This window comes from Felis catus, chromosome F2, assembly GCF_018350175.1.
Source record: "Felis catus isolate Fca126 chromosome F2, F.catus_Fca126_mat1.0, whole genome shotgun sequence".
Lineage (NCBI taxonomy): Eukaryota > Metazoa > Chordata > Mammalia > Carnivora > Felidae > Felis > Felis catus.
In genome coordinates, this window is record NC_058385.1 from 17,103,435 (window position 1) to 17,130,508 (window position 27,074).

General features: G+C 34.1%; 1 protein-coding gene across 7 annotated transcripts in view; it reads right to left on the minus strand.

Annotated features, from left to right (window-relative positions):
• Window positions 1-225: 225 nt before the first annotated feature.
• The window catches only part of MYBL1 (MYB proto-oncogene like 1), a 44,032-nt gene continuing 17,183 nt past the window's right edge, over window positions 226-27,074 (minus strand). Inside the window, exons 6-17 of one of the 7 annotated variants that reach the window (XM_045049805.1) lie at window positions 22,166-22,340; window positions 19,904-19,978; window positions 17,282-17,386; window positions 13,223-13,456; window positions 11,815-12,183; window positions 9,764-9,906; window positions 9,087-9,201; window positions 5,176-5,292; window positions 4,978-5,082; window positions 4,384-4,563; window positions 2,735-2,859; window positions 226-1,529 (exon numbers count right to left, since the gene is read on the minus strand). In XM_045049805.1, coding sequence (XP_044905740.1) covers window positions 1,445-1,529; window positions 2,735-2,859; window positions 4,384-4,563; window positions 4,978-5,082; window positions 5,176-5,292; window positions 9,087-9,201; window positions 9,764-9,906; window positions 11,815-12,183; window positions 13,223-13,456; window positions 17,282-17,386; window positions 19,904-19,978; window positions 22,166-22,340 — 1,828 coding nt within the window. In that variant the 3' untranslated portion in view covers window positions 226-1,444. Of the gene's footprint in view, window positions 1,530-2,705; window positions 2,860-4,383; window positions 4,564-4,977; window positions 5,083-5,175; window positions 5,293-9,086; window positions 9,202-9,763; window positions 9,907-11,814; window positions 12,184-13,222; window positions 13,457-17,281; window positions 17,387-19,903; window positions 19,979-22,165; window positions 22,341-27,074 lie in introns of those variants that run through there. The other 6 variants (XM_045049806.1, XM_045049808.1, XM_045049807.1 and 3 more) reach the window with 6 other exon arrangements.

Genomic DNA, 27,074 nt, shown 5'->3' on the forward strand with positions numbered 1-27,074 from the left:
CCTATGGAAATACCTAAAAGCAGATGAAAATATGGCTCTGCAAGAGACTGTGTAAGTATTTCCACTTCCTGAGTAAAGAGGTCAAATTGTGTTAACAGATAAAATCACCTGTATAGGTAGTTCTAAAGGAGGGGGAAAACGTCTAAGAACAGAATGTTGGATCAACTCCTTAAGGATGCAATGAACATCATAAAACAAAACAAAAGTGAAATGAGGAATGCCAAGTCAGCTTGTACACAGATGCTTTATTATGGATGTTAATAGTCAATATTGTATGCAAGATTCTCTTACAATGGAAAGTTTTCCCATACATCAAAAAACTCAATTTAGTCAGGGTAATTGCTGTATTAATGTGAAAACCTTACAACAAAATGCAATATTATATATGTGTAGTCAGTTTCCATGCAAGTATGGCTGCTACATGTATGTCTGGCATTTTTATAAATACGGAAAGAAATTCAAATGAACACAACAGTATAAAGGTGATGCAAGATGCCTGACACGTTTAAGATTAAAAATCTTCTTGCAAAAAGCAACAAAGCAGTTAACTAAAGGATTCAACCAATACCAACCCAAATATGTCCTATGTCCGTCCAATAAGCCCAAGCTTATCTGCAATATATTACACTTGGGATACTTTAATGCTCAAGAAAAATTATGCTTTAAAAAAATATAGCTCTTCCAAGATATTATACTTTGGTGATTGGAGACTATGTACATCCAAACCAGCTAAGGGCTATGGGCTACATTAAAACAAACAAACAAACAAAAACCATTTTGTGCTATTAGTTCAAAGTAACTGAAATAGAAATGATCCAGTACGATTTTGCTACAATCATTGGTTTTTATAAAGTGATATTTCTGTGAGAAGTTCACTAATTAGGAAGCAATCAACATACTTAACAAACACACTAAGAAGATTCAAATTGGTTCATCTATTTGTTATCAACAAGGCATAATCTTAGTACCATACATTTTCTTCACTTCTCACTACATATAATATGCAAAAATGAGCAAGTGGATTTAAATAGCTTAAAACCCTTTTAGGTCTACTGTTCAAGAGCTAGGAATTCAAATACTTAGTATTACCATTTCTATTAACATAAAAACATCAGAAAATCTTAAGCTGTCTTTGTTTTAAGGCATAGTATTTTGGCATTTGCAAGAATTTGCCTGGTAATGGTTGATTCCACTAAGTTAACTTGAGAACTTGCCATCATTTGCTTTTTACCTTTTCACACAGTGCAAGTGGTGGTGGCTCTTTCCTTCTCTCATAGCAGCAAGCCGATTCTGCTATTTTCTATAGCAGCATACTTCAGGAGTGGAGAGGGAGAGAGTGTGTCAATTATAAATAATTACAACTACAGTGTACAATTCTATTTGCCTGTCAGTGTTTAAGTTGACAGCACACCATTATATGTCTCAAAAAAAGTACATAAAATCTCTACACAAAAGCAAATAAAGACATTCTTTCAAAAAAGAAATAAGTGCAAACACCTAAAACAGGCAACTGAAGCAACTGTTGTAACCTGTAGAGAAACACAAAACATTTATAAAAGGACAAAATATTTTTATAAATAAAAGGTAATGTTCTCTACTTCTGAAACACTGAGTAAATATAATAAACTTCTAAGTGCAGACTGTTTTTAGGGACCAAAGTACCATATTATTTGTTTAAACAAAATGCAAAATTTTCAAACACATATACAAATCACCAGATTAATTTATATGACCCCCCCATATAATTTAAAAAGAAAATATTAAATTATTATTTAGTAAATTTTTAGAACTATTTTATAACCAACATGATTTAAAGGGCATAGTGCAATATTTAGGTAGATGTGACATACAGTAAAGATACTGTATTCTTTGCAGCTATAACTTACTATTTCATACTTAAAAGTCAAAATTGTTTTTTACTATGTTAGCTGTAAATAACAGGAAACAACATTGGCTTCTAGACACCCTGTATAGGTATAAATATCTACATTTAAGCTTTAAAAATGAAAATAAATTATAAAAAGACTTCTTTCCAATTTACAAAGTCTTCTTGCGCCTACATACTGTACAATACATTCAACAAAACTCTTCTGAGATTTATGAAGAAAATACTGACTCTTTACTAATAAGGAAAAAAACCCTTTTCAATGCTTTTTGTTTTTAGTACTATGCTCAAATAAATACATTTAACACTGTAGTTAATTTTATTGTTTTTGAAAAATACCAAAAATTAGTAGTGCAACTTTCTCTCCTTTTCAATTTTTTTTTCCATTGTATTTCTTTGTAAATGATAGCCTAAGGAAATTGGCATATAGGCAAAAGTACTTCATAAAACCATGTGTGCTTCTCATACACAGACTAATGCAGAAGTCATACATACTCATAAACCTATCTGTAAAAAACTGCAGCATCAAGAGAGTAACAACATGTATCTTGTGAAGAAAATATGTGAGAATTTTAGGATATCTGTAACATTCTAATATGGTTTACCCACCTCGTTCTTTAAAAAGAATTTTTAAAAATCTCATCTCTTAAAAAATAAACTATGAAATTACCTACCCCTAACTTAAGTGGCTGGGCTTTCTGCCTGCCCAATATGAAAAATGATGTAAACCGTTTTAGTGCTGTATTAAAACTTTAAAAACAATTACTTGACAAAAATTTCATTGCAACCTAATTTAGTAAAGAATATAGTAAGAGAGTGGGGCATTTCATCAATTTTAATAACAATTACAGTATGAGAGCTCTTGAAGTGCTGCTGGCAGCTGTATAAGTACTCAAATATCTTCTTGCTTGTTCAGTCATGATAAGTTGGTCTTCTGTCTTCCCATAAACCACTGTTTCCCATTCACAATTTGACTGTGAAGGAAATATTAATAGCGATGTGAAAATTACTAAAATAACTATTCCACTTCACAATTACACTTTTAAAAGTCAATTATTTCAACTGACTGGATTTAATGATAAGTAATCACTGTAAACATGTTTTGACAATGGCATTGTGATTTTTATTAAACAATGTTTTAAAAATACATACCGAAATATTTATGGCCAATTTTTTTAAGTCCATATTTTTATTTTCTTAAGTCCATGTTTTTTAGCTATCTATATTGTTTATAGACCTGTGGAGGCAGTTTGAAAGGTTTCTACCCATGACTCCCCCCAAATCAAATCAGTCTTTACATGGAAAGAAATGTCAGTCTTTATTGCTTCAAAATTTTGCAAAAGATTCAAAGAGAGGATGCAATGTCAAAAAATGAGCTGAGAACGCTTTGTTTTGCAAATTAGGAAATATATTCATAACAGAAGATCAAGTTTGTGTTTGTTTCATTGGTTTTCTTCTATTATAAAGATTACTACATTATAGGTGTGGCCTGCTACATATATTTTTTCCTGAAAAGTTCTACGTTACACACTGGGAAATCAAATCATTTTAAATGGATTGAGAGAATGTGCTTCATGGCTCTTAGAAGAGTGGCAGCTAAGGACTGAGACGAGGTGGCCACATTTGATTGCCAAGTATGTTTTCAAGGACTGCTTAAATGTCAGAATGCTAGGGCTGCAGTCACTGTGGTATAAAGAAGAGAACTTCCTCCTCAATGAACTCTCAAATTATCTGGGTTGAATTCTTAAGATAACGTAGTAAAAAAACTTTCCAGGCTTCATTTACAGCGACATAATGGCTGCACAGCAATAGAAAAAAGAATTTTGTTTTACAACTTCTGAGCCAAAAAGTTGACTGGAAACAATTATACCAACAAAATCAAGCTGAAACTGCTTCCAACCACTTACCCTTTCAAGATAACAATTAGGGATATACATATTTGTTACAGGAGAAGAAATGCCAGAAGGAAACTTAGATATCTTTATTTTAAAAATTAAATAGTGCTGGGGTGCATGGGTGGCTCAGTTGGTTAAGCGTCCAGTTTCAGCCAGGTCATGATCTCATGGTTCGTGAGTTCAAGCCCTGCGTCAGGCTCTGTGCTGACAGCTCAGAGCCTGGAGCCTACTTCAGATTCTGTGTCTCCCTCTCTCTCTCTGCTCCTCCCCCACTCATGCTCTGTCTCTCCTTCTCAAAAAATGAATAAACATTAAAAAAAATTTTTTAATAAAAAAATTAAAATTAAAATTAAAATTAAATAGTACTTAAATCAACAGAAGAGACTCTGGCTACAACTCCAATTGTTTAGTTTATATGTGTCCTGATGAAGGAGTCTCTCAAAAATGCAAATCTAGTTTGAGTGACAAAATAATGGTGAATGTTTAGTTACTACTATAGTCAATTTTGAATTTAAAAAGAAAAAATATAATTTGTGGTAAGTCCAAAGTGATAATTGAATAAACAACAACAAAAATCACTAAGAGAAACTTATAAATTCATACCTGAAGATTCTTTTCCAATGTGACAACTTTAGAAGTGTTAGGGTTTGGTTTCTTTTTATTAAGTGTATATGTTTTGTTGGTTGAATTTAGATCTTGTTTTTCAGGAGTCAAGTTGCACCTATTGTCATGTATTTCCAATAATGGTATCATTAATAAAGATGTTGTAAATATATTTTCTGACTAAGAGAGAAAAAAGAAAAAGGAAAATAATTCAAAAATGGAGACAAACAGAGGGACTACTGAGTAAGTGGTAGTGGAAGCCCTGCTCATTTCCCTCCAAGAAAGCTTTTGGCTCCAATAAAATTTCTAGTAATGTAGTAAAATTAAATATTTCAGAAATTAGCCCAAGAAAAATACTGAAATTTAAAGTTTTCAGAACTACCATTTTTTGACATTATACATAAGTGAGTGAACTCTTCTCAAAACAAATATAAAAGACAAGGAAGTAAATAAAATATTCTCTACAGTTAATAGTTTCTCTCTGAATTAAGCAGAATAATAAATACTAAAAGAAACTCTCTATGAATCTCTAAGAAACAAGAACCACTAGGACTTCAAGCCACCATCTTAACAAAAAAAAAATTCTTTACAAACCTGCATGTCTGAAATGTCTTCAGTCAATAGTTGAGTCCCTGGTTCTTCTTTTTCCCAATTATCTAAGACCAGTGATTTTCTGACTTTCTTTACAGAAGCTGCATGCTAGAATGAATAATTTACAATAGAAACATTATGGTAAAGTCACTTTTGTTTTTAAAATCAAGACTTTTATTAACAATAATACTAAAAGATTACCTCCTGTTTGCAGCTTTTGTAAGCAGGTTCATCTTCCTCTTTGAGGAATATGTCTGTTCCAGTTTCTTCTTTTAAAACTTCCCGAATATCTTCTTCCAAGAAGGCAAGTGGCTGTGACTAAATTGTTTTTAAAAGGGTTAAAAAGTCTTTTATAGCAATTCCCTTTTTTCCCCATATATAAAAACCAATCTTTTATACTTTTTAATTATTGGCATTATTTTCACCCAGTCCCTATAGATACGTAAGCTGAATGAATTTAACTAATCAGTTTTATGGCAAAACTAATACTGCACATTGCAAGCACTGAATGAAGTGTGGCACTTTCTTTATTCCAGGCTACTAAACAAAAATCTTCTTGGGGAAGCTACTGTAGCTCCTGCTTCAATCAGGATCCTCAGAATTAAACTGATGAGAGATAATTTCCCAAATATTTTTATATAAAAATAAGAAATACAGAACAAATTGGGAGGGACCACACTAGCTCTTATTCTACTTTCATTGTAATTATTATATAGCATGTAATTACTAGTTAACACATTTTTCTTACCACTAAATGTGTAAGCTACTTAAGAGCAGTGAGCACATCTTTTTCATCTTTGTATATACTTTTGTACACCTAGCCTTAGGCTTAGAGCTGAGACGGTGTTCAAGAAGCAGTGTGGGTGTGTATGTCTATGCGTATATTGGAAAGAAACCTGAGTGTGGGCTGAATAGTGAAATAGTCTCAAAATATTATTTATCTAGCTTTCTATCAAATAGCTAAGCAAAAATTTGTTTAATTATATCAAACACCTTCCATAACCAAGATCTGCTTTAAAAAAAATAAGTAATCAAAGTGCCACCAAATAACAAACTGACAGCACAGAATGACCAGCAGTCAACAAAGCTAGGGAGAATAGCATTCATATATAAATGATATTTCAAAGCACTTACAAAAACTTTAAAAATGGAAATAGATTTTTTTTTTAATGTTTATTTTATTTTTGAGAGAGAGAGATACACACAGCGAGAGCAGAGGAGGGGCAGAGAGAGAGGGAGACACAGGATCCGAAGCACGCTCCAGATTTTGAGCTGTCAGCACAGAGCCTGAGGTGGGGCTTAAACTCAAACCAAGAGATCATGACCTGAGCCAAAGTCAGATGCTTAACCGCTTAACCAGCTGAGCCACCCAGACGCCCCCAGAAATAGAATTTTTAAAGTGCTCTCACCTACACCCTGAGATATGAAAGAATTATGTCAGTATTCCTATGCATTGCTCTACGAGTTTTTGTTTTAAGGATTACATTTCACAAATAATATAGATTAGGTGCTCTTAAAAAAAAATCTATAATTTCTTTTTCCCTCATAAGAATACAAATGTCCTAGAGAAGTGACTAAGACATAGGTGAATTCATTCGGTACCATGAATTATTCTCTTAATTGTCCTAATGTGACAAAGAAAAGAATTACTGTATTTAATATTTCCTAGGTTTGATACTACCAAAATTTAGATTTATATTTAAAGGACTTCCAGAGTTTTTAGTCTTTTGAGTGATTTTCAATGAACATTAGAAGAATCAATGGTTATTAAGAAAGCAACAGATACTTAAGGTGTACCTGATTAAAATTACAGAGCCATCTCGAAGAAGTGCATATGACTCATAAGATACATTAGAAAAATAAATGGTTAGCATATAGTAGGTACTCAGTAAATAACAACTGGAGAAGGAGGAGGAAGAATGAAAAGTCAACTTGCTGTAAACAAATGTATGAGCATATGGATATTTTAGAAATGGTAATTACTAAATCATTACTTTCTTTTCATCTTAAATTGTTGACAAAAATCATCTGTTTTGCCAATGGATAAATTCTTCCCAAACAAGAACAAACGGACAGGGACTTTAGGTCACTTAAAACCTAATTATTCATGCACTATTACTTTTTTTAATGTTTATTTATTTATTTTGAGAAAGAGAGAGAGACAGACAAAGCACACACGCAAGCGGGAGAGGGGCAGAGAGAGAGGAGAGAGAAAGAAATCCAAGCAGGTCCATACTGTCAGCGCAGAGCCCAATGCGGGGCTCAAACCCGGGAAACTAAGATCATGATCTGAGCTGAAATCAAGAGCCTGACATTTAACCAACTGGGCCACCCAGGCGCTCTCTCATGTACTATTACTAAAATAACAATTTTATTCAATTTATATGTTGACCAAATGGCCCTGAAGCACTGTAGAATTCTTATGCCTTCAGATCATTATTTATTTGTCTAACTTCCAATTAGGCTACACACTCCTATGAAGGCAGACACCATACCTGACAGGTTCAACATTACATCCCCAGAGCCTAGTCCAGTGCCTGGCACCTATTTATTAGGGACTCAATTATTTGTTGAATTAATGATGAATTTTAAAATGAACAGGGGCGCCTGGGTGGCTCAGTCGGTTAAGCGGCCGACTTCAGCTCAGGTCATGATCTCGGGGTCCGTGAGTTCGAGCCCCGCGTCAGGCTCTGTGCTGACAGCTCAGAGCCTGGAGCCTGCTTCGGATTCTGTGTCTCTCTCTCTCTCTGACCCTCCCCCGTTCATGCTCTCTCTCTGTCTCAAAAATAAATAAACGTTTAAAAAAAATTAAAAAAAAATAAAATAAAAAATAAAATAAAATAAAATAAAATAAAATAAAATGAATAGCAAAACACTGAAATAGGTTAGTCAGATCAATTAGGTAATTCCATACAATGGAATGTTACACAAATATTAAAAATTATGGGATATATATATACATTTATTAACTTAAATCTTAAAGAATGTTACAAGATAGTACGTTGATTCTACTATATACCCTCTAATCCAGTATTTCAAAGAAAGGGAAAAGAGCAGAAGATTTGAGAGTGTGACATTCCTTTTGGTAGAAAACTGATTAAATCAAACAAACCAGATTTTAATGAATGAATCAACCCAAAATATGACTAAAAATAGAAAAACAGGGGCGCCTGGGTGGCTCAGTCGGTTAAGTGTCCGACTTCGGCTCAGGTCATGATCTCGCGGTTCGTGAGTTCAAGCCCCATGTCAGGCTCTGTGCTGACAGCTCAGAGCCTGGAGCCTGTTTCAGATTCTGTGTCTCCCTCTCTCTCTGACCCTCCCCCGTTCATGCTCTGTCTCTCTCTGTCTCAAAAATAAATGAACGTTAAAAATTAAAAAAAAATAAATAGAAAAACATAACTAAAGTTTCCTAGAAGTGACCCATATTTTAAAAATAGTTTATTTCTAATGAACCTAATTTGTCAGAAATCTGTTATCTGTCTGGAATTAAAATGCCCATAACTCATCTAACATACTTTCCAGTTGATAATATATATGCAAAAGCACAGATTATACTTCCCACCTCCATTTATGAACTACTATTGTTACCACTATTATTAAAATAATAATAGCAACTAAGTAAATACTACTTGAAACTTAGCACCAACCGCTTTATTTCTACTATCTTTTTTATCTTCAGAAATAACCTCTGAGATGTGGGTTGAATAGAAAACTGAGCCTGATCAGAGTCATAAGTATTATCAGCAAAGTGCTTATGTATATCAAAATATTAAAATTATTTTATTCTACTGCAGGTAACCACCAAAGAAACTACTAAAATGTGGGTTTTAATATTAAGGGTTCAACTGACACTTGATTTGCTTTCTCTAGATGATATAATAGTAAAAAAAAAAAAAAAAAAAAGTATAAATTCAAAACAAGCCAAGCAAAGGTTTAGTTACAAGTTAAGGAAAAAGATTAACACAACAAATTCTAACTTATAAATCAAGAAATCACATTTTATCAATTTCTGTGCACATCTTTTTTAAAATGTAAAGATTCAAAGATAAATATCAAAATTTGTGTTTTATTAAAATTAGGAAAATTCTTAAGATCAAAAAGAGTATACATACCACAATTTTAAGAGGTCCATATTTTTTCTCTTGAGCAGCAAGCGCATTCTTAAAAGGAGTAGGAGTTCTTGGTGTGGTACCCAATATAGATCTTCTAATAGTAGGTGTTCTAAACCTAGCCAATCATTTAGATATTTGTATTATAGTCAAAATTTGATTTTAGAAGAGTTAAGGAAGGCAAAGCCATGATAAAAGCATTACACTAAATTTTTCTTGCATATACACATGCTTTATTTAAACATTCCAGGAGTATTCTAAAGTATGCTTGCCTAAACTAATTCTTACTGCAATCAATCATCTTAAAATAGAAAAGGAACAAATGTAAAAAAGTACTAAAAATATTGTTTGCTTCATATCAAAGTTTTCCACCATGTTTACCTTGTTTCACTAGGGATAAAATATGAGGTTATGATCTTTTTTTTCAATTCTAAGTCCTATATGAATAGGGATTAGGATATTTGTATAAGTGGACAAAAACTTAACCTATTTTTTTAAAAACAGGATCATTTTTATTACACATTTTTAAGTAAGCTCTGTGCCCAACATAGGGTTTGAACTGATGACTCCAAGATCAAGAGTCACATGCTTCACCAATTAATCCAGCTAGAAACCCCACTAATCTACTCTTAAAATTGTGCTTCCCATTTTCTTTAACACAATTATTTAATACTACTTACCCTACATTTTCCTTTTGATCTTTGGGGGTTGTTTCCTTATGAAGAGGAGTAGTAATGAGAACTTTCTGCCCACAAATAGGGGTTGATGTAAATGAAGGATTTTCTATATTAATTTGTTCATTTCCAGGGCATGTGTTGAAAAACTAAAAAAGGAAGAGAGTTTAAAGACAATTTCTAGAACATTAATTTCCCTACACAAATATTACACTGATAGGATTTTCAAAGATATTTTCAAATGTAAGATATTTCTCCATTCCTTTTAGAATAGAATTATCAATAATATTTCATCTACATTCCACTCCATGAAAATTAAGCTCCATGAGGGCAGGAATTTTTATTTTGTTCATCACTGCCTCCTCAGCTCTTTTAAGTGTTTAGCACATAATAGGCATTCAAGAAATAGTTGTTTAAAAAATATTCAAAAGTTACAAAACACCATACAACAATTTAAAAACAGTGTATTATTAAATAGGAATCTACAGAAACTGTTAAGTAAAACAGATTCATACAACAGTGTAACTGGAAAAATTTTATTATTTTATTAATAAGTGTCTTTATTAATCTTAAGTGTCCTTTTCCATGAGAATACTTTGAATTCAGAAAATAATAATCATGCTTTGCTGATAATACAGCTGTCTAGAAAATTTGCTTACCTAAAATACAGCTCTCAGAACTTTGGAGTAGCCAGAATTGGTATCAAGAATTCATTTTCCAAATGACACAATTTACTCACTGAATCTTAAGTTACATACAACCATGAAATACTATTTTTGTAGCCAACAGAATAGAAGCAGTGGTAGGAAGAAGTGGAAATTACTTTAAGGCTACTTATAACTGAAATGAATTCTAGCTCTATCACTTCTGGCTCCTAATATTTACAATACTTAACCCTGAGATTAGCAGTCAAACCCTCTCAAAACTCTGCAATGATGCCCATGAGTTATGGGATAAAATTCAAGCTCTTTGGTATGGGATACTAGGTCTTTCTTATCATTACTCAACCTTCTCAGCTACTTTCCACCTTAGAATTTATACTTCAACAAAAATTGCTAGTGTTCAAAACTCCAAAAATAGAAAATTGCTGGTGTGCCCAACCCCATTTCACCTTCCTCAGGATGCTTTGTGACTCTAAGAGCTGGGGTGATGTTGGGAAATGCAGCTCTTCAAACTGTAGTCCATGTCAATTGCATCCCCTGAAGCACAGGGGGTTTAATTTTCAGAGAACACAGTTTTTGTATACAGCCAGATCCTCCTAATTTTCCCAGCATCAAAATACACTTTCAATAATATCTCAGCATCCTCCAAGTTTATTTGACCATTAAACTTCCTTCTTTTCCTGTAAAACTTTTTAACCTCTATCAAGACACTTTCAGCAAACATCAGCTCCATCCTCTTACTGACTGACTGTGGACAAACTGCTTAACTTCTGAATTTCATTCCACCTCCCTTCTAAGGTTTTTTGCAAGAGGATTAACTGAGATGCTATAAGAAAAGTGTTTAGCACACAGCCTCGAACACAGTATTCATTAAGAAAGAGAGTATTATAAAATAAGAGATACAGTTTGCCCTGTATCTCTTATAAATTGCTGCTGCCCAGGGACGTAACTACAGGAGAAAGCAGATAGTTCCTGACATGCCTAGAAAACCTTCAGACACATGAAATTCTTCCAGTGAGCAGTCATCTATGAATATACACTTTGATACCTGTTGAACAGTTAATCAGGAAACAATCTCAGTCTCAGCTCTGCCATCAGATAACTTTGGGCAAACCATTTTACCTTTCTGGGCCTATTTCCTGATGAATCCTATAAAGATGTGCAACTACTTACCTAAAACATCCCTTTTAGCTCTAAAAATTTTAAGATACTGTAAAGTAACTACTATACTTTATGAGATACATTCTGATCTACCAGAGCTCAGCATTCTCATGTATACATTTAAATACCTTATCCATTTTTATCAAAGCAACAAACTGCTAGTAAGAATATTAAACATCTAATGTAATCGAGCTCATCAACATTTGGAAACATAAACAAACACAACACTACTACCTGTGAAGGAGAAAATGGTAGTGTTTTCACCGGTGTGTGCTTTAGTGCTGTATTACCACCATCATTGAAGGAGCCATCGCTATGTTCGCTGCCTGGGGACTGACCCACTCGCATTCTTCTCTTCTTTCTGAGGATGGTTGGTGGAGTGCTAAACTTGGCCACATTTGGGGATGTTACAGGAACAGCCTCACTGTCTGTACTGTTACAACTGTTTTTTTTCCCTTCAAGTACAAGACTGACATTAAACTGACATCCCATGGCTCCTTCATTGTGTTGAATTCGCATTAGTTTGACGGGGGTAGACTTGACAGGAGAAGCAGCAGCATCAGAAAGATCAAAACTGGTAACATCACTCCATGCTACAGGATCCTGCAATAAAATAAATCCTTAAGTTAATGTTATAAACTAGTTAAATCCGACATTGAACACAGAAAGATGACTTTCACAAAGTTATTCATTTCTATTAGGAGAAACAGGCTTTCCTTGTTGTTGTTGTTGTTGTTGTTGTTGTTGTTGTTTTTAAGACCATTTGAAAGGAACAGATTATGGTTTCACTACACTCCAGTTTGGAACATCCTAAAATAATACTTCATCCAATTCAGTAGCTGAGGAATACTGCCAAAGTATTTTAAATAAAAAGAATAAATTATTTTAAGTTACTATCAAAGAGTACAATTCTTCATAAAACTGTGCACTCTACTCTGTATCAGAAAAATACTATCAAATTCTATAAAGTCATTTGGAAATGTGTATAGAACATCTTCAAAATGGCCATACACTTTGATCCAGAAATCCAATCTAACCTAAGGGAATAATCATGATTTTATACAAAAATTTATATAAGATGCTCTGCAATTTTCAATACTAAAAAATTGGATACCACCTAAATGTTCAATAACAGTACACTGAGTAAATAAATTTTGTTACATTCATATGAAAGGATAAAAAACAGTTAAGAAAACAAAGACATGCTCATGATATAATGTCAAAAAAATCCACAAACATAATACGTAAGAGTACGTTTCAGTTTAAAAATATATGCATATATGTATGTTTTATATGTATAGAACACAGCCTGAAAGAAAATACTTGAAATTATTAACTCTGGGCTTATGAGGATTTTTCTTCTTTACAGTTTCCTCTAGTTTCCAACTCTAATATACTTGTACAACTTGTACAATAAAAAACAAATTGGTAACTTTTAAAAATTTTAGACAAACTAGATACTTGAGATACAGATACAATTTTTTATGCCAAAAGCCACTGCAAAAAATCAAAACAAAATTAAGCATGACATATAAAGGAATGCTTAAAATAAAACTGGTCAGTGTCCCTTAAACTAAGTTTCTGAACATGAAACCATGTAACTAAAATTGAGCTTTTTATAATCTCACAATTTCAAACTTACAGATTCAATAAGTTCTAGAGTCTCTGCAAATTCTGGGATGGTCTGTAGAGAGGACAGCACAGCATTTGCCTCTACGGCCAGGAACTTTGTGGGTGAATTCTGCTGAGCAGACAGAGTTTGATTTTCATCCATACTGTAAAACTCACTAGTGTGCTCCTCGAGGCTATTTAGAGTATTAGACATGCTATCATCCATGAGGAAACTACCAGACCAGCTAGAAAAGCTTCCAGGTTGCTAAAAGTACAAAAGAAATGTGAATATTATTTGTCATTCTCAACCTAAGCATAAATTTGGATTTTAAGTATGAGTTTTTTCTAGAATAACACACTTCACAACATTTCAGCTAAAAATACAGCAGCAAATATACTGTCTTTCCTCAAAATGGATATAAACATTTTTTTCATTAAACCTCTTGACTCTATTTCTTTTCTCTATTTTTTTAAAATGTATAATGTCATGGTAAGATAAAATTAGCATGTGTATACGACATAAAGTTCAAACTCCCAGAATCTGTCCTCTACCTTTCACACTTCATCTCCCAACATTTCCACTCACAAGCCCTCCTTTTATGAAATATCAAATACCCAACTACAGTTGTTGCAATTCCCTCATGAGTTAGTCTTTTACCCTAGAGTGTCTTTGCACATACTTCTGCTCCCTTTATCTAGAATGCTCTCCAACACAGACCAAGGAAAACTTGTATTCTTCATTTAAGATACACCTCAAATACTGGAAAGTACTCCATCTGATCATCCACTTTTACCTGTTTCATTTATAATAATGTTCCAGTTCACCTACTTTCCTAGAATATAATCATTGTCTTTCAACACTGCACTCAAATAGAATTTCTTCTAGGAACCCTTCTCTGACTACTCAATCCTTAGATACCTCTCTTATGTGTTCCCATAAAACTTTGTGACTTATCACACTATATCCTATTTCTTGTCTGTGTCCTCATTGCGGAGTAAATCTTTTGAAGTCAGAGACTGTGTCCTATTTATAGCTCTAAAGAGGTACCCTGGGCAATCTTTTGAGCTTAGTTTCCTAGTATCTCATAATAAAAAATGAAAAGAGACCTTGAAGAGTCATGGTTAAGAAACAATATGTAATTTGAAAGTTGTTAAGAGTGGATCCTAAGGGGCACCTGGTGGCTCAGTTGGTTAAGTGTCTGACTCTTGATTTTGGCTCAGGTCATGATCCCATGGTTCATGGGATCAAGGCCCGCATTGGGATTCTCTATCTCCCCCTCTCTCTGCCTCTCCCCTATTCATGCTGTCTCTCTCTCTCAAAATACATAAATAAACAAACAAACAAACAAAAAGAGTGGATCCTAAGAGTTCTCATTACAAGAAAAAAATATTTTTCCCTTTTTCTTTTTCAATATAGTTTTGTACCTGTATCGGATGACAGATGTTAACTACACTTATTGTGGTAATCCTTTCACAATATACATCAAATCATTATGCTGCACATCTTAGACATACAGTGTTGTATGTCAATTATATCTTAACAAAACTAGGGGAAAAATATGTAAAATAATAGCTCTGTCCAACAGAACTCTCAGAGGTGATGACAATGTTTTTGCATCTGAAACTGCTCAATATGAGAGCCACTAGCCATATGAGGAATCAAATGTGACTAGTGCAACTGAGGAACTCAATTATTAAATTTTATTTAAAATTAAGTGGGGCTAGTAGCTACCATATTTTAGAGAGTACATTGCCCTGTCCATAGGAAGTACTAAAAAAATGGTACCTATTACTTAAAAAAAAAAATTACTAGACTGTGCTAGATATTCATAATAACAAAATGTTAAGTTTCTTTTTTTTTTTTTTAATTTTTTTTCCCAACGTTTTTATTTATTTTTGGGACAGAGAGAGACAGAGCATGAATGGGGGAGGGGCAGAGAGAGAGGGAGACACAGAATCGGAAACAGGCACCAGGCTCTGAGCCATCAGCCCAGAGCCTGACGCGGGGCTCAAACTCCCGGACTGCGAGATCGTGACCTGGCTGAAGTCGGACGCTTAACCGACTGCGCCACCCAGGCGCCCCCAAAATGTAAAGTTTCAAGTTAAGTAAGGTGAAAAAAGTTTTCAACATTGTTACAAAGTAAGTTCCACCTGTTTTAAAATTTCTCCAAAATAAAAGAAATTAAAGCAATCTTATTTTATTAGCACAGCCAACTTCTGAGTTTATGGTCACTTTCTGGAGATAGCTTCCAAACCATAAGCATTTCAATTAAGTTTGGAGGTGGGAAAAAGATTCCAAAGGTGACTAGGCCCAGTGGAAAAACCACAGGGCTACCTTCAGACACACCTGAAAAATGAATTTCTAACAACAAACCACAAACTTCAGAGTTAATAATAAGGATTACCTAGAATACATAAAACATATCTAGCAATGCTCCAACATAATGGATACCCAGTAAATGACAATAATTACTATCACATAATTTTTAATAATAAATACTTTTACCTACATACTTTATGTGTATAGACTAATTCACTGGGTGTAACAACTTCCCTCTAGAATCTAGAATCTCCAACCAGATCTTTATAAGAGTGATATTTAAATAAACAAGTTCTAAAAAATTAATATCTTTCATTTTAAATGCCATTTCTTTTAGCTAGTTATATCTTCCTGTTAAATTAAAAATGGGCTTGCCTGGGTGGCTTAGTTGGTTGAACATCTGACTTTTGATTTCAGCTCAGGTAATGATCTCACAGTCGTGGGATCAAGCCTGTGTCCAGCTCCACGCTGAGAGTGGAACTTGTTTGAGATTCTCTCTCCTCTCCCTTTGCCCCTTTCCCACCCACATGCTTTCTTTCTCTCTCTCTCAAAAAAATAAAATAAAATAAAAATAATAATAATAGTAATAATGGTAGACTCAAAAAAAATCAAAAATGGTTTAAACATGATATAATTATCTAGAAACTCTCTTAAAAAACCAAAATTTTTGGACTGTCTTAAAAAAACCAAAATTAACTTTAAAATAAGTGCACTTTAGGTCTTCCTATTTGCCCATGGTTTTTGCAGTTTCAAAACAAAAACTATGCTTCCTATGGCATATATCTTGTCCATTAGTTAACAAATGTCATTTTTATTAATACTGTTTTAAATGGTATAAAGACATTATCAGTTGCCTCCTAACACTATTTCAAGATCTCAGGTAATTCTATTTAGCAATTTTGTATTAGTTCCTAGTCACCTTAAACGGACAGTCCCCTCATTAAGCCCCAAACCAAGAATAACCTTTTTCTAAATGTAAAAAGTCTCAGGATATTAAACTTTTAAAACTGTCATTTAAATGTCATTTAAACTCTTAAAACTGTATAAATTTTTTTTTCTTTTAATCCATCAAGCATAGCCTAGTTTAGCTAGGATGATTACCATTTATCCTAATTTAATACTCCTAATTGTTCTCACCAACCAAATCCCAGACAAGAGTTTGCACATGTAGTAACCAAAACCCAACATCCATATAAAAATTTCTTTAAAGAACATAAAATTTAAATATTCCCTTTCCCTATATTTTTTAAGTTATTATTTTTTTTCCAAATTACCGAATTTGTATTCTTAATATAGTAAATAGGAAAAAATGTTCAAGGACAGAATAAAAGTAATTTTGAAGCACATAAATCTCTACATGTCTATTAAGTTCTTTATTTTTTAAACTTTTTTCTATTAAAGCCATCATTACAAGGAATGTCTAAAATAAAAGCAAAGACTAATCTAAACCACACATTTTACAAATATATAGACATATATTTTTATATATATACATATACACATATGTATAGATATATAATCATACCTTAAGCCTGCTTGACATTTATGACTCAAAAAGCATCTTAGTACAGAACACTGTAAAAGAGCTGTATATCAAAATCAGGCAACCTCAAAGTTGCACATTAGAAAAACTATTTTTAGTCTGTATTAAAATCTGAAGTCATACTGAATAGGCTTTCTGTGTTAGTATATGAAAGTCAATGCTGATGAAAACTACCAGAGCACAAAAAGACTTCTAACAAGGTCTAAACACTTAAGCTTATTTCTTACCGATGAAACTCGCTTTCTTCTAACTTCATTCTCAGCTGACATAAGAAGCAACTCAAGTTCCTTTATTTTTTTTTCCTTATCTGGATCTTCATCAATGAAGGGTGGCTAAAATAAGTAAAATAGAAAGACTATTTAAATAATGCCTTTATTATTATTATTGTTGTTCTAATTTTTATTTTCTTTTATGCAACATAAAATCTATTTTCTCTAATAAAGCTTAACTCAAGTAAATCCCAAATGCCCAATATCACAATCCTTCTGGTATCTAAAGAGATGCTTTTTTTTCCTTCCCCTCCCCCATGGTCTTCTGTTAAGTTTCGCAAGATCCACACATGAGTGAAAACATATGGTATCTTTCTTTGTATGACTCATTTCACTTAGCATAACACTCTCCAGTTTCACCCACGTTGCTACAAAAGGCCATATTTCATTCTTTCTCATTGCCACGTAGTATTCCATTGTGTATATAAACCACAATTTCTTTATCCATTCATCAGTTGATGGACATTTAGGCTCTTTCCATAATTTGGCTATTGTTGAAACTGCTGCTATAAACATTGGGGTACAGGTGCCCCTATGCATCAGCACTCCTCTATCCCTTGGGTAAATTCCTAGCAGTGCTATTGCTGGGTGATAGGGTAGGTCTATTTTTAATTTTTTGAGGAACCTCCACACTGTTTTCCAGAGCGGCTGCACCAATTTGCCTTCCCACCAACAGTGCAAGAGGGTTCCCGTTTCTCCACATCCTTGCCAGCATCTATAGTCTCCTGATTTGTTCATTTTAGCCACTCTTACTGGTATCTGAGTGTGGTTTTGATTTGTATTTCCCTGATGAGGAGTGACATTGAACATCTTTTCATGTGCCTATTGGCCATCTGGATGTCTTCTTTAGAGCAGTGTCTATTCATGTTTTCTGCCCATTTCTTCACTGGATTATTTGTTTTTCGGGTGTGGAGTTTGGTGAGTTCTTTACAGATTTTGGATACTGGCCATTTGTCCGATAGGGAGGGAGCCAAAACATAAGAGACTCTTAAAAACTGAGAACAAACTGAGGGTTGATGGGGGTGGGAGGGAGGGGAGGGTGGGTGAGGGGTATTGAGGAGGGAATCTGTTGGGATAGGCACTGGATGTTGCATGGAAACCAATTTGACAATAAATTTCATATTAAAAAATAATAAAATAAGAAATAAAAAATCAGAAATGCTAGCAAATATTTTCAATTTAACAGAAATGATTTGGGAAATTTATTATTTTATTTTAAGTAATCTCTACCCTGGGATCATGAGTCACATGCTTTACTGACTGAGTCAGCCAGGAGCCCCCAGAATTGGGAAATTTAAAAAAAAAAAGGTCATTAAAAAACTTATATCATCTATATTCTACCCAGTTTATCAAAACATATATCCATGGGAATGCAAGCTGGTGCAGCCACTCTGGAAAACAGTATGGAGGTTCCTCAAAAAACTAAAAATAGAACTACCCTATGACCCAGCAATTGCACTACTAGGCATTTATCCAAAGGATACAGGTGTGCTGTTTCGAAGGGACACATGCACCCCCAAATTTATGGCAGCACTATCAACAATGGCCAAAGTATGGAAAGAGCCCAAATGTCTATTGATGGATGAATGGATAAAGAAGATATGGTGTGTGTGTGTGTGTGTGTGTGTGTGTGTGTGTGTGTGTGTGTGTGTATGGAGTATATGGAGTATTACTTGGCAATCAAAAAGAACGAAATCTTGCCATTTGCCACTACGTGGATGGAACTGGAGGGTATTATGCTAAGTGAAATTAGTCAGTTGGAGAAAGACAAAAATCATATGACTTCACGCATATGAGGACTTTAAGAGACGAAACAGATGAACATAAGGGAAGGGAAACAAAAATAATATAAAAACAAGGAGGGGGACAAAACAGAAGAGACTCATAAATATGGAGAACAAACAGGGTTGCTGGAGGGGTTGTGGAAGGGGGAATGGGCTAAATGGGTAAGGAGCACTAAGGAATCTACTCCTGAAATCATTGTTGCACTATATGTTAACTAATTTGGATGTAAATTTAAAAAAAAAAAACAAAATTTGAAAAACAAAAGAAACAAACAAAAAATACGTCCATTCACAACCTAATGTTTTACGTTGGAAGAATGAAAGGAATACCTTACTGGTGCTGTCAACCACCTTACATTTGTACAGCTTATATTTTTCAAACTCACAAAAGTTTCTCCTTTAGTGTAATAATACTCAAAGTAAATAGAACAGATAGTATTGTTTTCATCCTAATTTTATGGATGAGGAAATAGGCACTATTAGAACTTTAAAAACAAAAATTTTTTTTTTTTTTACATTTATTTATTTTTGAGAGACAGAGATACAGAGCCCAAGTGGGGGAGGGGCAGAGAGAGGATGAGACACAGAATCCAAAGCAGGCTCCAGGCTCTGAGCTGTCAGCACAGAACCCGACATGGGGCTCGAACCCACAAACTGTGAGATCATGACCTGAGCCAAAGTTGGACACTTAACCAACTGAGCCACCCAGGCACCCCAGAACTTTCAAATATATGTTTGAAAGTGTGGGTTTTTTTTTTCCCTTTCTTTTTTTTTTTTGTTACAAATAAAAAATTACCTGAATAAAGGCAGAAGAAGTCTGAACATGTTCTACGCAATTGCCTTCAGGTGACACATACTGATAGCCTGGGATCTAAAATGGAATTAAAACATTAGTATCATACATAGAATACCATATAAATTTTTTAAATCTGAGGCAGAGCATAAAAACTCTTGACAAATATCGACAATAGAAACTCATGAAGTATCTCTGTTAACTTTGAATATTCATTCATATAATAGTTTCTAACAGCTACATTTTTGTTCTTAGAATCTACTAACGAAAAGTCATAACTCTTAGGAAAGCTGTATCTTCTCCTGGATGAAATATGAGAATTACTTGGCCTATATTTATCAGCCAATCAGTCCATCTATTATCTACACTACCCACCAAATTATTATTTTTTTTTAATCTCCTCTTAGAAGGTATTGCTCTATCTCCTGGAGAAAACAAAGTAATTGTGTTCTTATCTTTCAGAGGAAGGGGTTAGTCCATACAAAGCACTCACAAGAACAGACATTAAAGCAGGTTTTTCAATATTCTTATCTCCTACTCCTACTCCCCATGCCAATCTCTGTGTGAAAGATATGAAGCTTCTTCTACTACTTGTCTCAGAGAACGTCATAATCACTCATGTGCTTTTTAATACTCTGACAACAGACTAAGAATTATATTCTTTCTTTTCTAAAGCATCTGTAATAAGAATTTCGAAGTTTCATGCAAATTTAGTGTGCAATGGTGGAATGAAATATAAGAGAAGGTATTTTTAAAAACCTAAATATGTAATGAATATAAACATAAAATTGTTCATCTTCTATAATGGCCTACCTAAATCACTATCTGCTGCAAAATCACAAAACTAACTTCTAACAAAGAATTTAATTTTCACAATACTTGGTTTGTATCAGTTATCATTAAACTTCCAATGAATTAGAAACTTATCTTTCTCAAACTTTTCATTTAATCTGTAACAGCATTTCAAACCAATCCATTTTTTTCTTTCAAATCCAAATTAGAATCATCTTTTTAGTAGTTTGAGTTGAATTATGAATACATAATTCTTCCAAGAATTATTAAAAGTACAATAAGCCATTCTTAAAGCACAAGAAATACTCTTATTTTCCAATATATTTTGATGGAGACTGTTAAATACTCTCCTGGCCCCAGATAATTTTTAAAACTGTTTCTATGAGTTAAAGCAATAAATGTAAATGATAACCTTTCTAAGACAGAGCAGAATGTTTCAGTTTATGCTGCTAAAATCTAGGACTCTAAAGAAAAATGTAAAGAAACAAACAATAAAAACCTTAAGGTACTGTGAATATCAGCAGATAACTGTACTGTCTTCATATGTTTTCCTATTTGTAAATTAAGATGTCATACTTTTTTTAATTAATTCTTTTAAAATTATGTGCAAAAGCATGCACATTTAATGAAGTACATTCAAATGAAATCTGTGCATACTAAGCAGACTTTTAACACCAAAATTTTATCTTTTGGTAGACACTATTAAGTCCTGATTTAGTCTTTACCTTTTATGTGATGAAAACCAAGAATTGTTCAACATAAAAAACTGTATGACAGACAGGCAGAGAAATGTAAAACAAACCTTATGAAAACTTCTAAACTAATGTCTTGCAGATAAGAAAATGCACTGTAAAGAAAATAGAGCTTGCCCTATTATGAACTTGGGCAATCTCTACTCTAATAAACCTGTCTAAACAAAGAATGACATCACTTAGTTGACTGGTTACTAGGGAGAAAGGTAAAGTTGAGTGTCATCAAAGAACCAATTAATTATTTACCACACCTCCCAAAATGATGAATGAATTTTGACTATTTTCTTCTTAAGATCATTTCATACACACTTATCTCTTAGAGATAAGTAATACTACAATTACACAAAATATTTTTAAAAAGGAAACTGCAATGGATGTTAAAGCACAGATGACTATAAGCACTGAATCATAAATGAAGATTCAAAGAATGACAGCATTAGTAAGTGTACATACTCAGGTTCTTAATTAGATAATATAAAAATTACATATAAAAGGAAACATTTTAATGTGTTTGTTTCCAAAATATTTATCAATCAAACAAGTAGGATAAACCACCACTAATGGTTCAACAGCTAGATAAGGCAATTTTTTTTCAGTCTGGAAATTTAAATATCTATTCCCCTTAATATATGTTGTATTTGTTTTATTAAGAAACCAAATATCCTCCCATATAGCAACTAAAGAAATTTTTTTAAATAATAAAGGTATTAAAAATATGTGCCTGAACAGGTATGTAAAACTGATTCTGGGTTTGCAAATGGTCCATAGTCGCACAAGGTTTGTGTTGAAGTTTGGATGAAGATCGTTCTGATTTTATTCCATCTTGTAAGTAGCCCTCCTGTTCCACTTTTCTTCGCATGGTAGAATTCCAATGATTTTTGATAGAATTATCAGTCCTAAGAAATGAAAGTGTATAATTTAAAAAGAAAAAAAGGGTTCCACAAATTTTAACACTGTATAAAATGTAAGTGCTTAAAAAAATTTTTTACAAACAATGAAACTAGATACATTTTTTCATGTTTACTTATTTATTTTGAGAGAGAGAGAGAGAGAGAGGGGGAGAGAGAGAGGGGGGGAGAGAGAGAGAGAGAGAGAGGGAGGGAGGGAGGGAGGGAGAGGGGCAGCTGGAGAGGGAGAAAGAGAATCCCAAGACTCTCCACAGGGCTCGATCCCATAAACCATGACCTGAGCTGAAATCAAGAGTCGGATGCTCAACTGGCTGAGCCACCCAGGAGCCCCAATACTTTTTTAATTCAAAAGATAAACTGTCCATCTATAGATCAGGCACAGTTCTAAATAGTGGAGATATAGCAGTGAATAAGAAAGTCCCTGCTTTTGGGAATGCAAGCTGGTGCAGCCACTCTGGAAAACAGTATGGAGCTTCCTCAAAAAACTAAAAATAGAACTACCCTACGACACAGCAATTGCACTACTAGGTATTTATCCAAGGGATACAGGTGTGCTGTTTTGAAGGGACACATGCACCCCCATGTTTATAGCAGCACTAGGCAACAATAGCCGAAGTATGGAAAGAGCCCAAATGTCCATCAGTGGATGAATGGATAAAGATGTGGTATATATATACAATGAAGTATTGCTTGGCAGTCAAAAAACAATGAAATCTTGCCATTTGCAACCACATGGATGGAACTGGAGGGTATTATACTAAGTGAAATTAGTTAGAGAAAGACAAATATCATATGACTTCACTCATATGAGGACTTTAAGAGACAAAACAGATGAACGTAAAGGGAAGGGAATCAAAAATAATATAAAACAGGGAGGGGGACAAAACGTAAGAGACTTTTAAATATGGAGAACAGAGGGTTACTGGAGGGGTTGTGGGAGGGGGGATGAGCTAAATGGGGAAGGGGCATTAAGGAATCTACTCCTGAAATCATTGTTGCCCTATATGCTAACTAATTTGGATGTAAATTTAAAAAACTAAAACTAAAAAAAAAAAAAAAAAAGTGGCTAAGCAAACAATGGACATGCATGCAAAACTAGGAAATAACACACTGGAATCATTTTAAAAAGTTAGAAATGAGAACAAAATGAATGAAGAAAATATTCACTCTGCCCATGCATCTGCCCAGGTCAGAAATTTTTCTTATCCTGTCAAACTGCTTTGTTTCCAACGGTACAGTTGTAATCTAAGTTGATGAGCTAAAACACAGTTTAGTGATTTGATCTTCCCCTTGATCCAAAAGAGGTATCTTGCAAGTGGGAATCTGCCATCAGCTATCTTTCTAGACTGCTCCTTTGTATTGCTGACAACCTCATCCCAACTTGTTATTGTTGTTCCTATTGAAGCAACAAAATTTTTCTTTTCTAATACTCCTGATAAGAACTCAGGAAATTGTTTTGAACTCTTTCCTATTTTGGCAGCTCTGACATTTTATGACATTTTTCTCCACCCCTGTTCCCTAAACCTTTGACCACTCCTCCCTCTTGCTTTTTTTTTTTTTTTTTTAAATAATCCCTTTCTGATTTCTTTTCTGTTTTTCTCCTCCAGTGATCATCTCCACACTGTTTTTCTCTCTGTATTCTGTCTCGGGCACTTCATCCAATTTTTACATTTTCTAATCATCCCTATATGGAAAATGGACAATAATATCTATTTATTCCTATATTCCTGACCCTTCCTCAAGCTTTGCACTCATATTTCCAACGCCCCACTGAACATGATGAGTGGGAGATGCTACCCTATACTAACATATAATGTATCTGAACAAAAATTTACTCCAGTGAGTTCTCCTTTCCTTCCCTGTACCTGTTAATATATAATCAATCTTTCTCTCATCAAGGATTGAAGCTTTGAAGCTATCTTTTTCTTTTTAATTTCCTTCTACTTCTCTCCCCTAACCTCCAAATCCACTAGTAATCAAGGCATGCTAATAATTCATTCAAAATTGCTTCTCACATCTGGCACTTTCATTACATTCATACTGTTACCAGAGTCCACATCCTTATTACTTCACATCTGGATTCAGATTAAGATGTAGGGATCATGTAGTAAGCAACTGACAGGTGCCAGATACTGCTAGCTGCTTTCATAAACATTGAATCCTTCCTTAAATTCTCTCTCTTCCAGACTATCCTCTACCCAACTTTCAGATTAATATTCATAAAATGTTAACTTAGTCATCTTTTCTTTCTCCTGGCAATAGCCCTGCAGTGGCTCATTCAAGGGCAAACAACTATGTTTCTTCACTTCTTTTTAACATTAACTCTACTCCACTGAAGTTACATCTTTGTTAAATGCTGTATATACTGTGGTATATTGAAAAAGAGGCCATAGACTTTCCCCATCCTAACATGAATACTGCTTTGCAAAGTGAATTTGTAATTCCTTCAGTCAAAATGTGTCATCTATTTCTCCAGTTTGTCTTGTGACTAGACTTGACCAATGGGACAACAGCAAACATGACTCAAGCAGAGACTTGAAAAGTGGTTTTGCATTAGGGCTTGTCCACTCTTGTTGCAGTGGGAACCTTGAGCTCACCATGTTAAATGAGAGTGAGCTAGCATGATGGAGGAAAACTTTGGCTGACAGTGTAAAATCAATGGACATGGGAATGAGGCCATCCTGAATTACAGCCATCAGACAACTCACTAGCTGCCCATGTATGCACGAAAAACTCTGTGGAAATCAGCAGTCAGCCTGGACTAGAACAATCACCTGCCATCCAAAGAATCATGAACTAAAAAATTAGTTGTTTTAAACCACTTAAAAAAAAAAAAGAAAGAAAGTCCCTGCTTTCATGGGGCTTATATTCTCATTGAAAGTGTGGCAGCATGGAAGGAGGGAAGAATAGAAAAACAAAAACAAAAAAAAAATAAGAAGGAAACCATCAATGCAAACTATATTCAGCTATATATAAAAAGATCAGGGGTGCCTGGGTGGCTCAGCTAGTTAAGTGTCAAACTTCAGCTCAGATCATGATCTCACAGTTTGTGAATTCAAGTACCACATCAGGCTCACGGCAGTCAGCACAAAGCCTGCTTTGGATCCTCTGTCCCAGCCCTACCCACCCCTGCTCATGCACTCTCTCAAAAATGAATAAACATTTAACAAAAAAAAGATCATATACCATGATCAGGTGGGATTTATTCTAAAGATGCAAAGATGATTCAATATCTGCAAAACGAATCAACACCACAGTAACAAAATAAAGGATAAAAACCATGTGATTATCTTAATGCATGCAGAAAAAGTATTTGATAAAATTCAACATCCATTTATGATAAAAACTCTCAACAAAGTAGGTACAGAGGAAACATACCTCACCATAATAAAGGCCCTATATGAAAAATCCACAACTAACATCATAGTCAATAGTAAAAAAAGGAAAGCTCTTCCTCTAAGACAAGGATGCTCGCTCTTGTCACTTTTATTCAATGTAGTTTTGGAAGCCCTAGCCATAGCAAGAAAAAGAAATAAAAGGCATCCAAATTTGAAAAAAACTAAAACTGTCACCATTTCAGATGGATGACTGTATACAGAAAACCCTAAAGAGTCAACCAAAAAAAAAAAAAAAAAAAAAAAAAACCAAAACATTAGTACTAATAAGTGAATTCAGTAGAATTACAATATACTAAATTAGTATATAGAAATCTGTTGTTTCTAGGGGCGCCTGGGTGGCTCAGTCGGTTGAGCGTCCGACTTCGGCTCAGGTCATGATCTCGCAGTCCGTGAGTTCGAGCCCCACGTCGGGCTCTGTGCTGACTGCTCAGAGCCTGGAGCCTGTTTCAGATTCTGTATCTCCCTCTCTCTCTGCCCCTCCCCCGTTCATGCTCTGTCTGTCTCTGTCTCAAAAATAAATAAACGTTAAAAAAAAAATTTTTTTTAAAAAGAAATCTGTTGTTTCTAATACAGTAATAACAAACTATCAAAAAGAAATTAAGAAAATAATACCATTCACAACTACATCAAACAGAATACTTAGGAGTAAATTTTACCAAGTAGGTGAAAGACCTGTACTCTGAAAACTGTAAGACACTGATAAAAGAAACCAAAAATGGCACAGATAAATGGAAAGATATACTATGCTCATGGACTGAAAGGATCGTTAAAATGCACATACTATGAAAAGCAATCCACAGAGTCAATGCAATCCCTACCAAAATTCCAATGGCATTTTTCATAGAGCTGGAACAAATAATCCTAAAACATGTATAGAGCCACAAAACACCCCAATAGCCAAAGCAATCTTGAGAGAGAACAAAGCTAGAAGTATCATTCTCCCCGGTTTCAAACTATACTACAAAGTGACAGTAATCAAAACAGTATGGTAATGACAAAAAACAGAAACACAGATCAAAGGAACCAAATAGTCCAGAAATAAACCCAGTCAATTAATTTTCAACAAATGAGGCAAGAACATCCAAATGGGAAAAAGACAGTCTTATCAATAAATCGTGCTGGGAAAACTGGACAAGTACATGGAAAAGAATGAAAATGGACCACTTTCTTACACCATATACAAAAATAAACTCAAAATAAATCAAAGACCTAAATGTAAGATCAGAAACCATAAAACTACTCGAAGGAAACAGGCTGTTAGCCCTTGGACATTGGCCTAAGCAGTATTTTTTTCATTTGTCTCCTCAGGCAAGGACAACAAAAA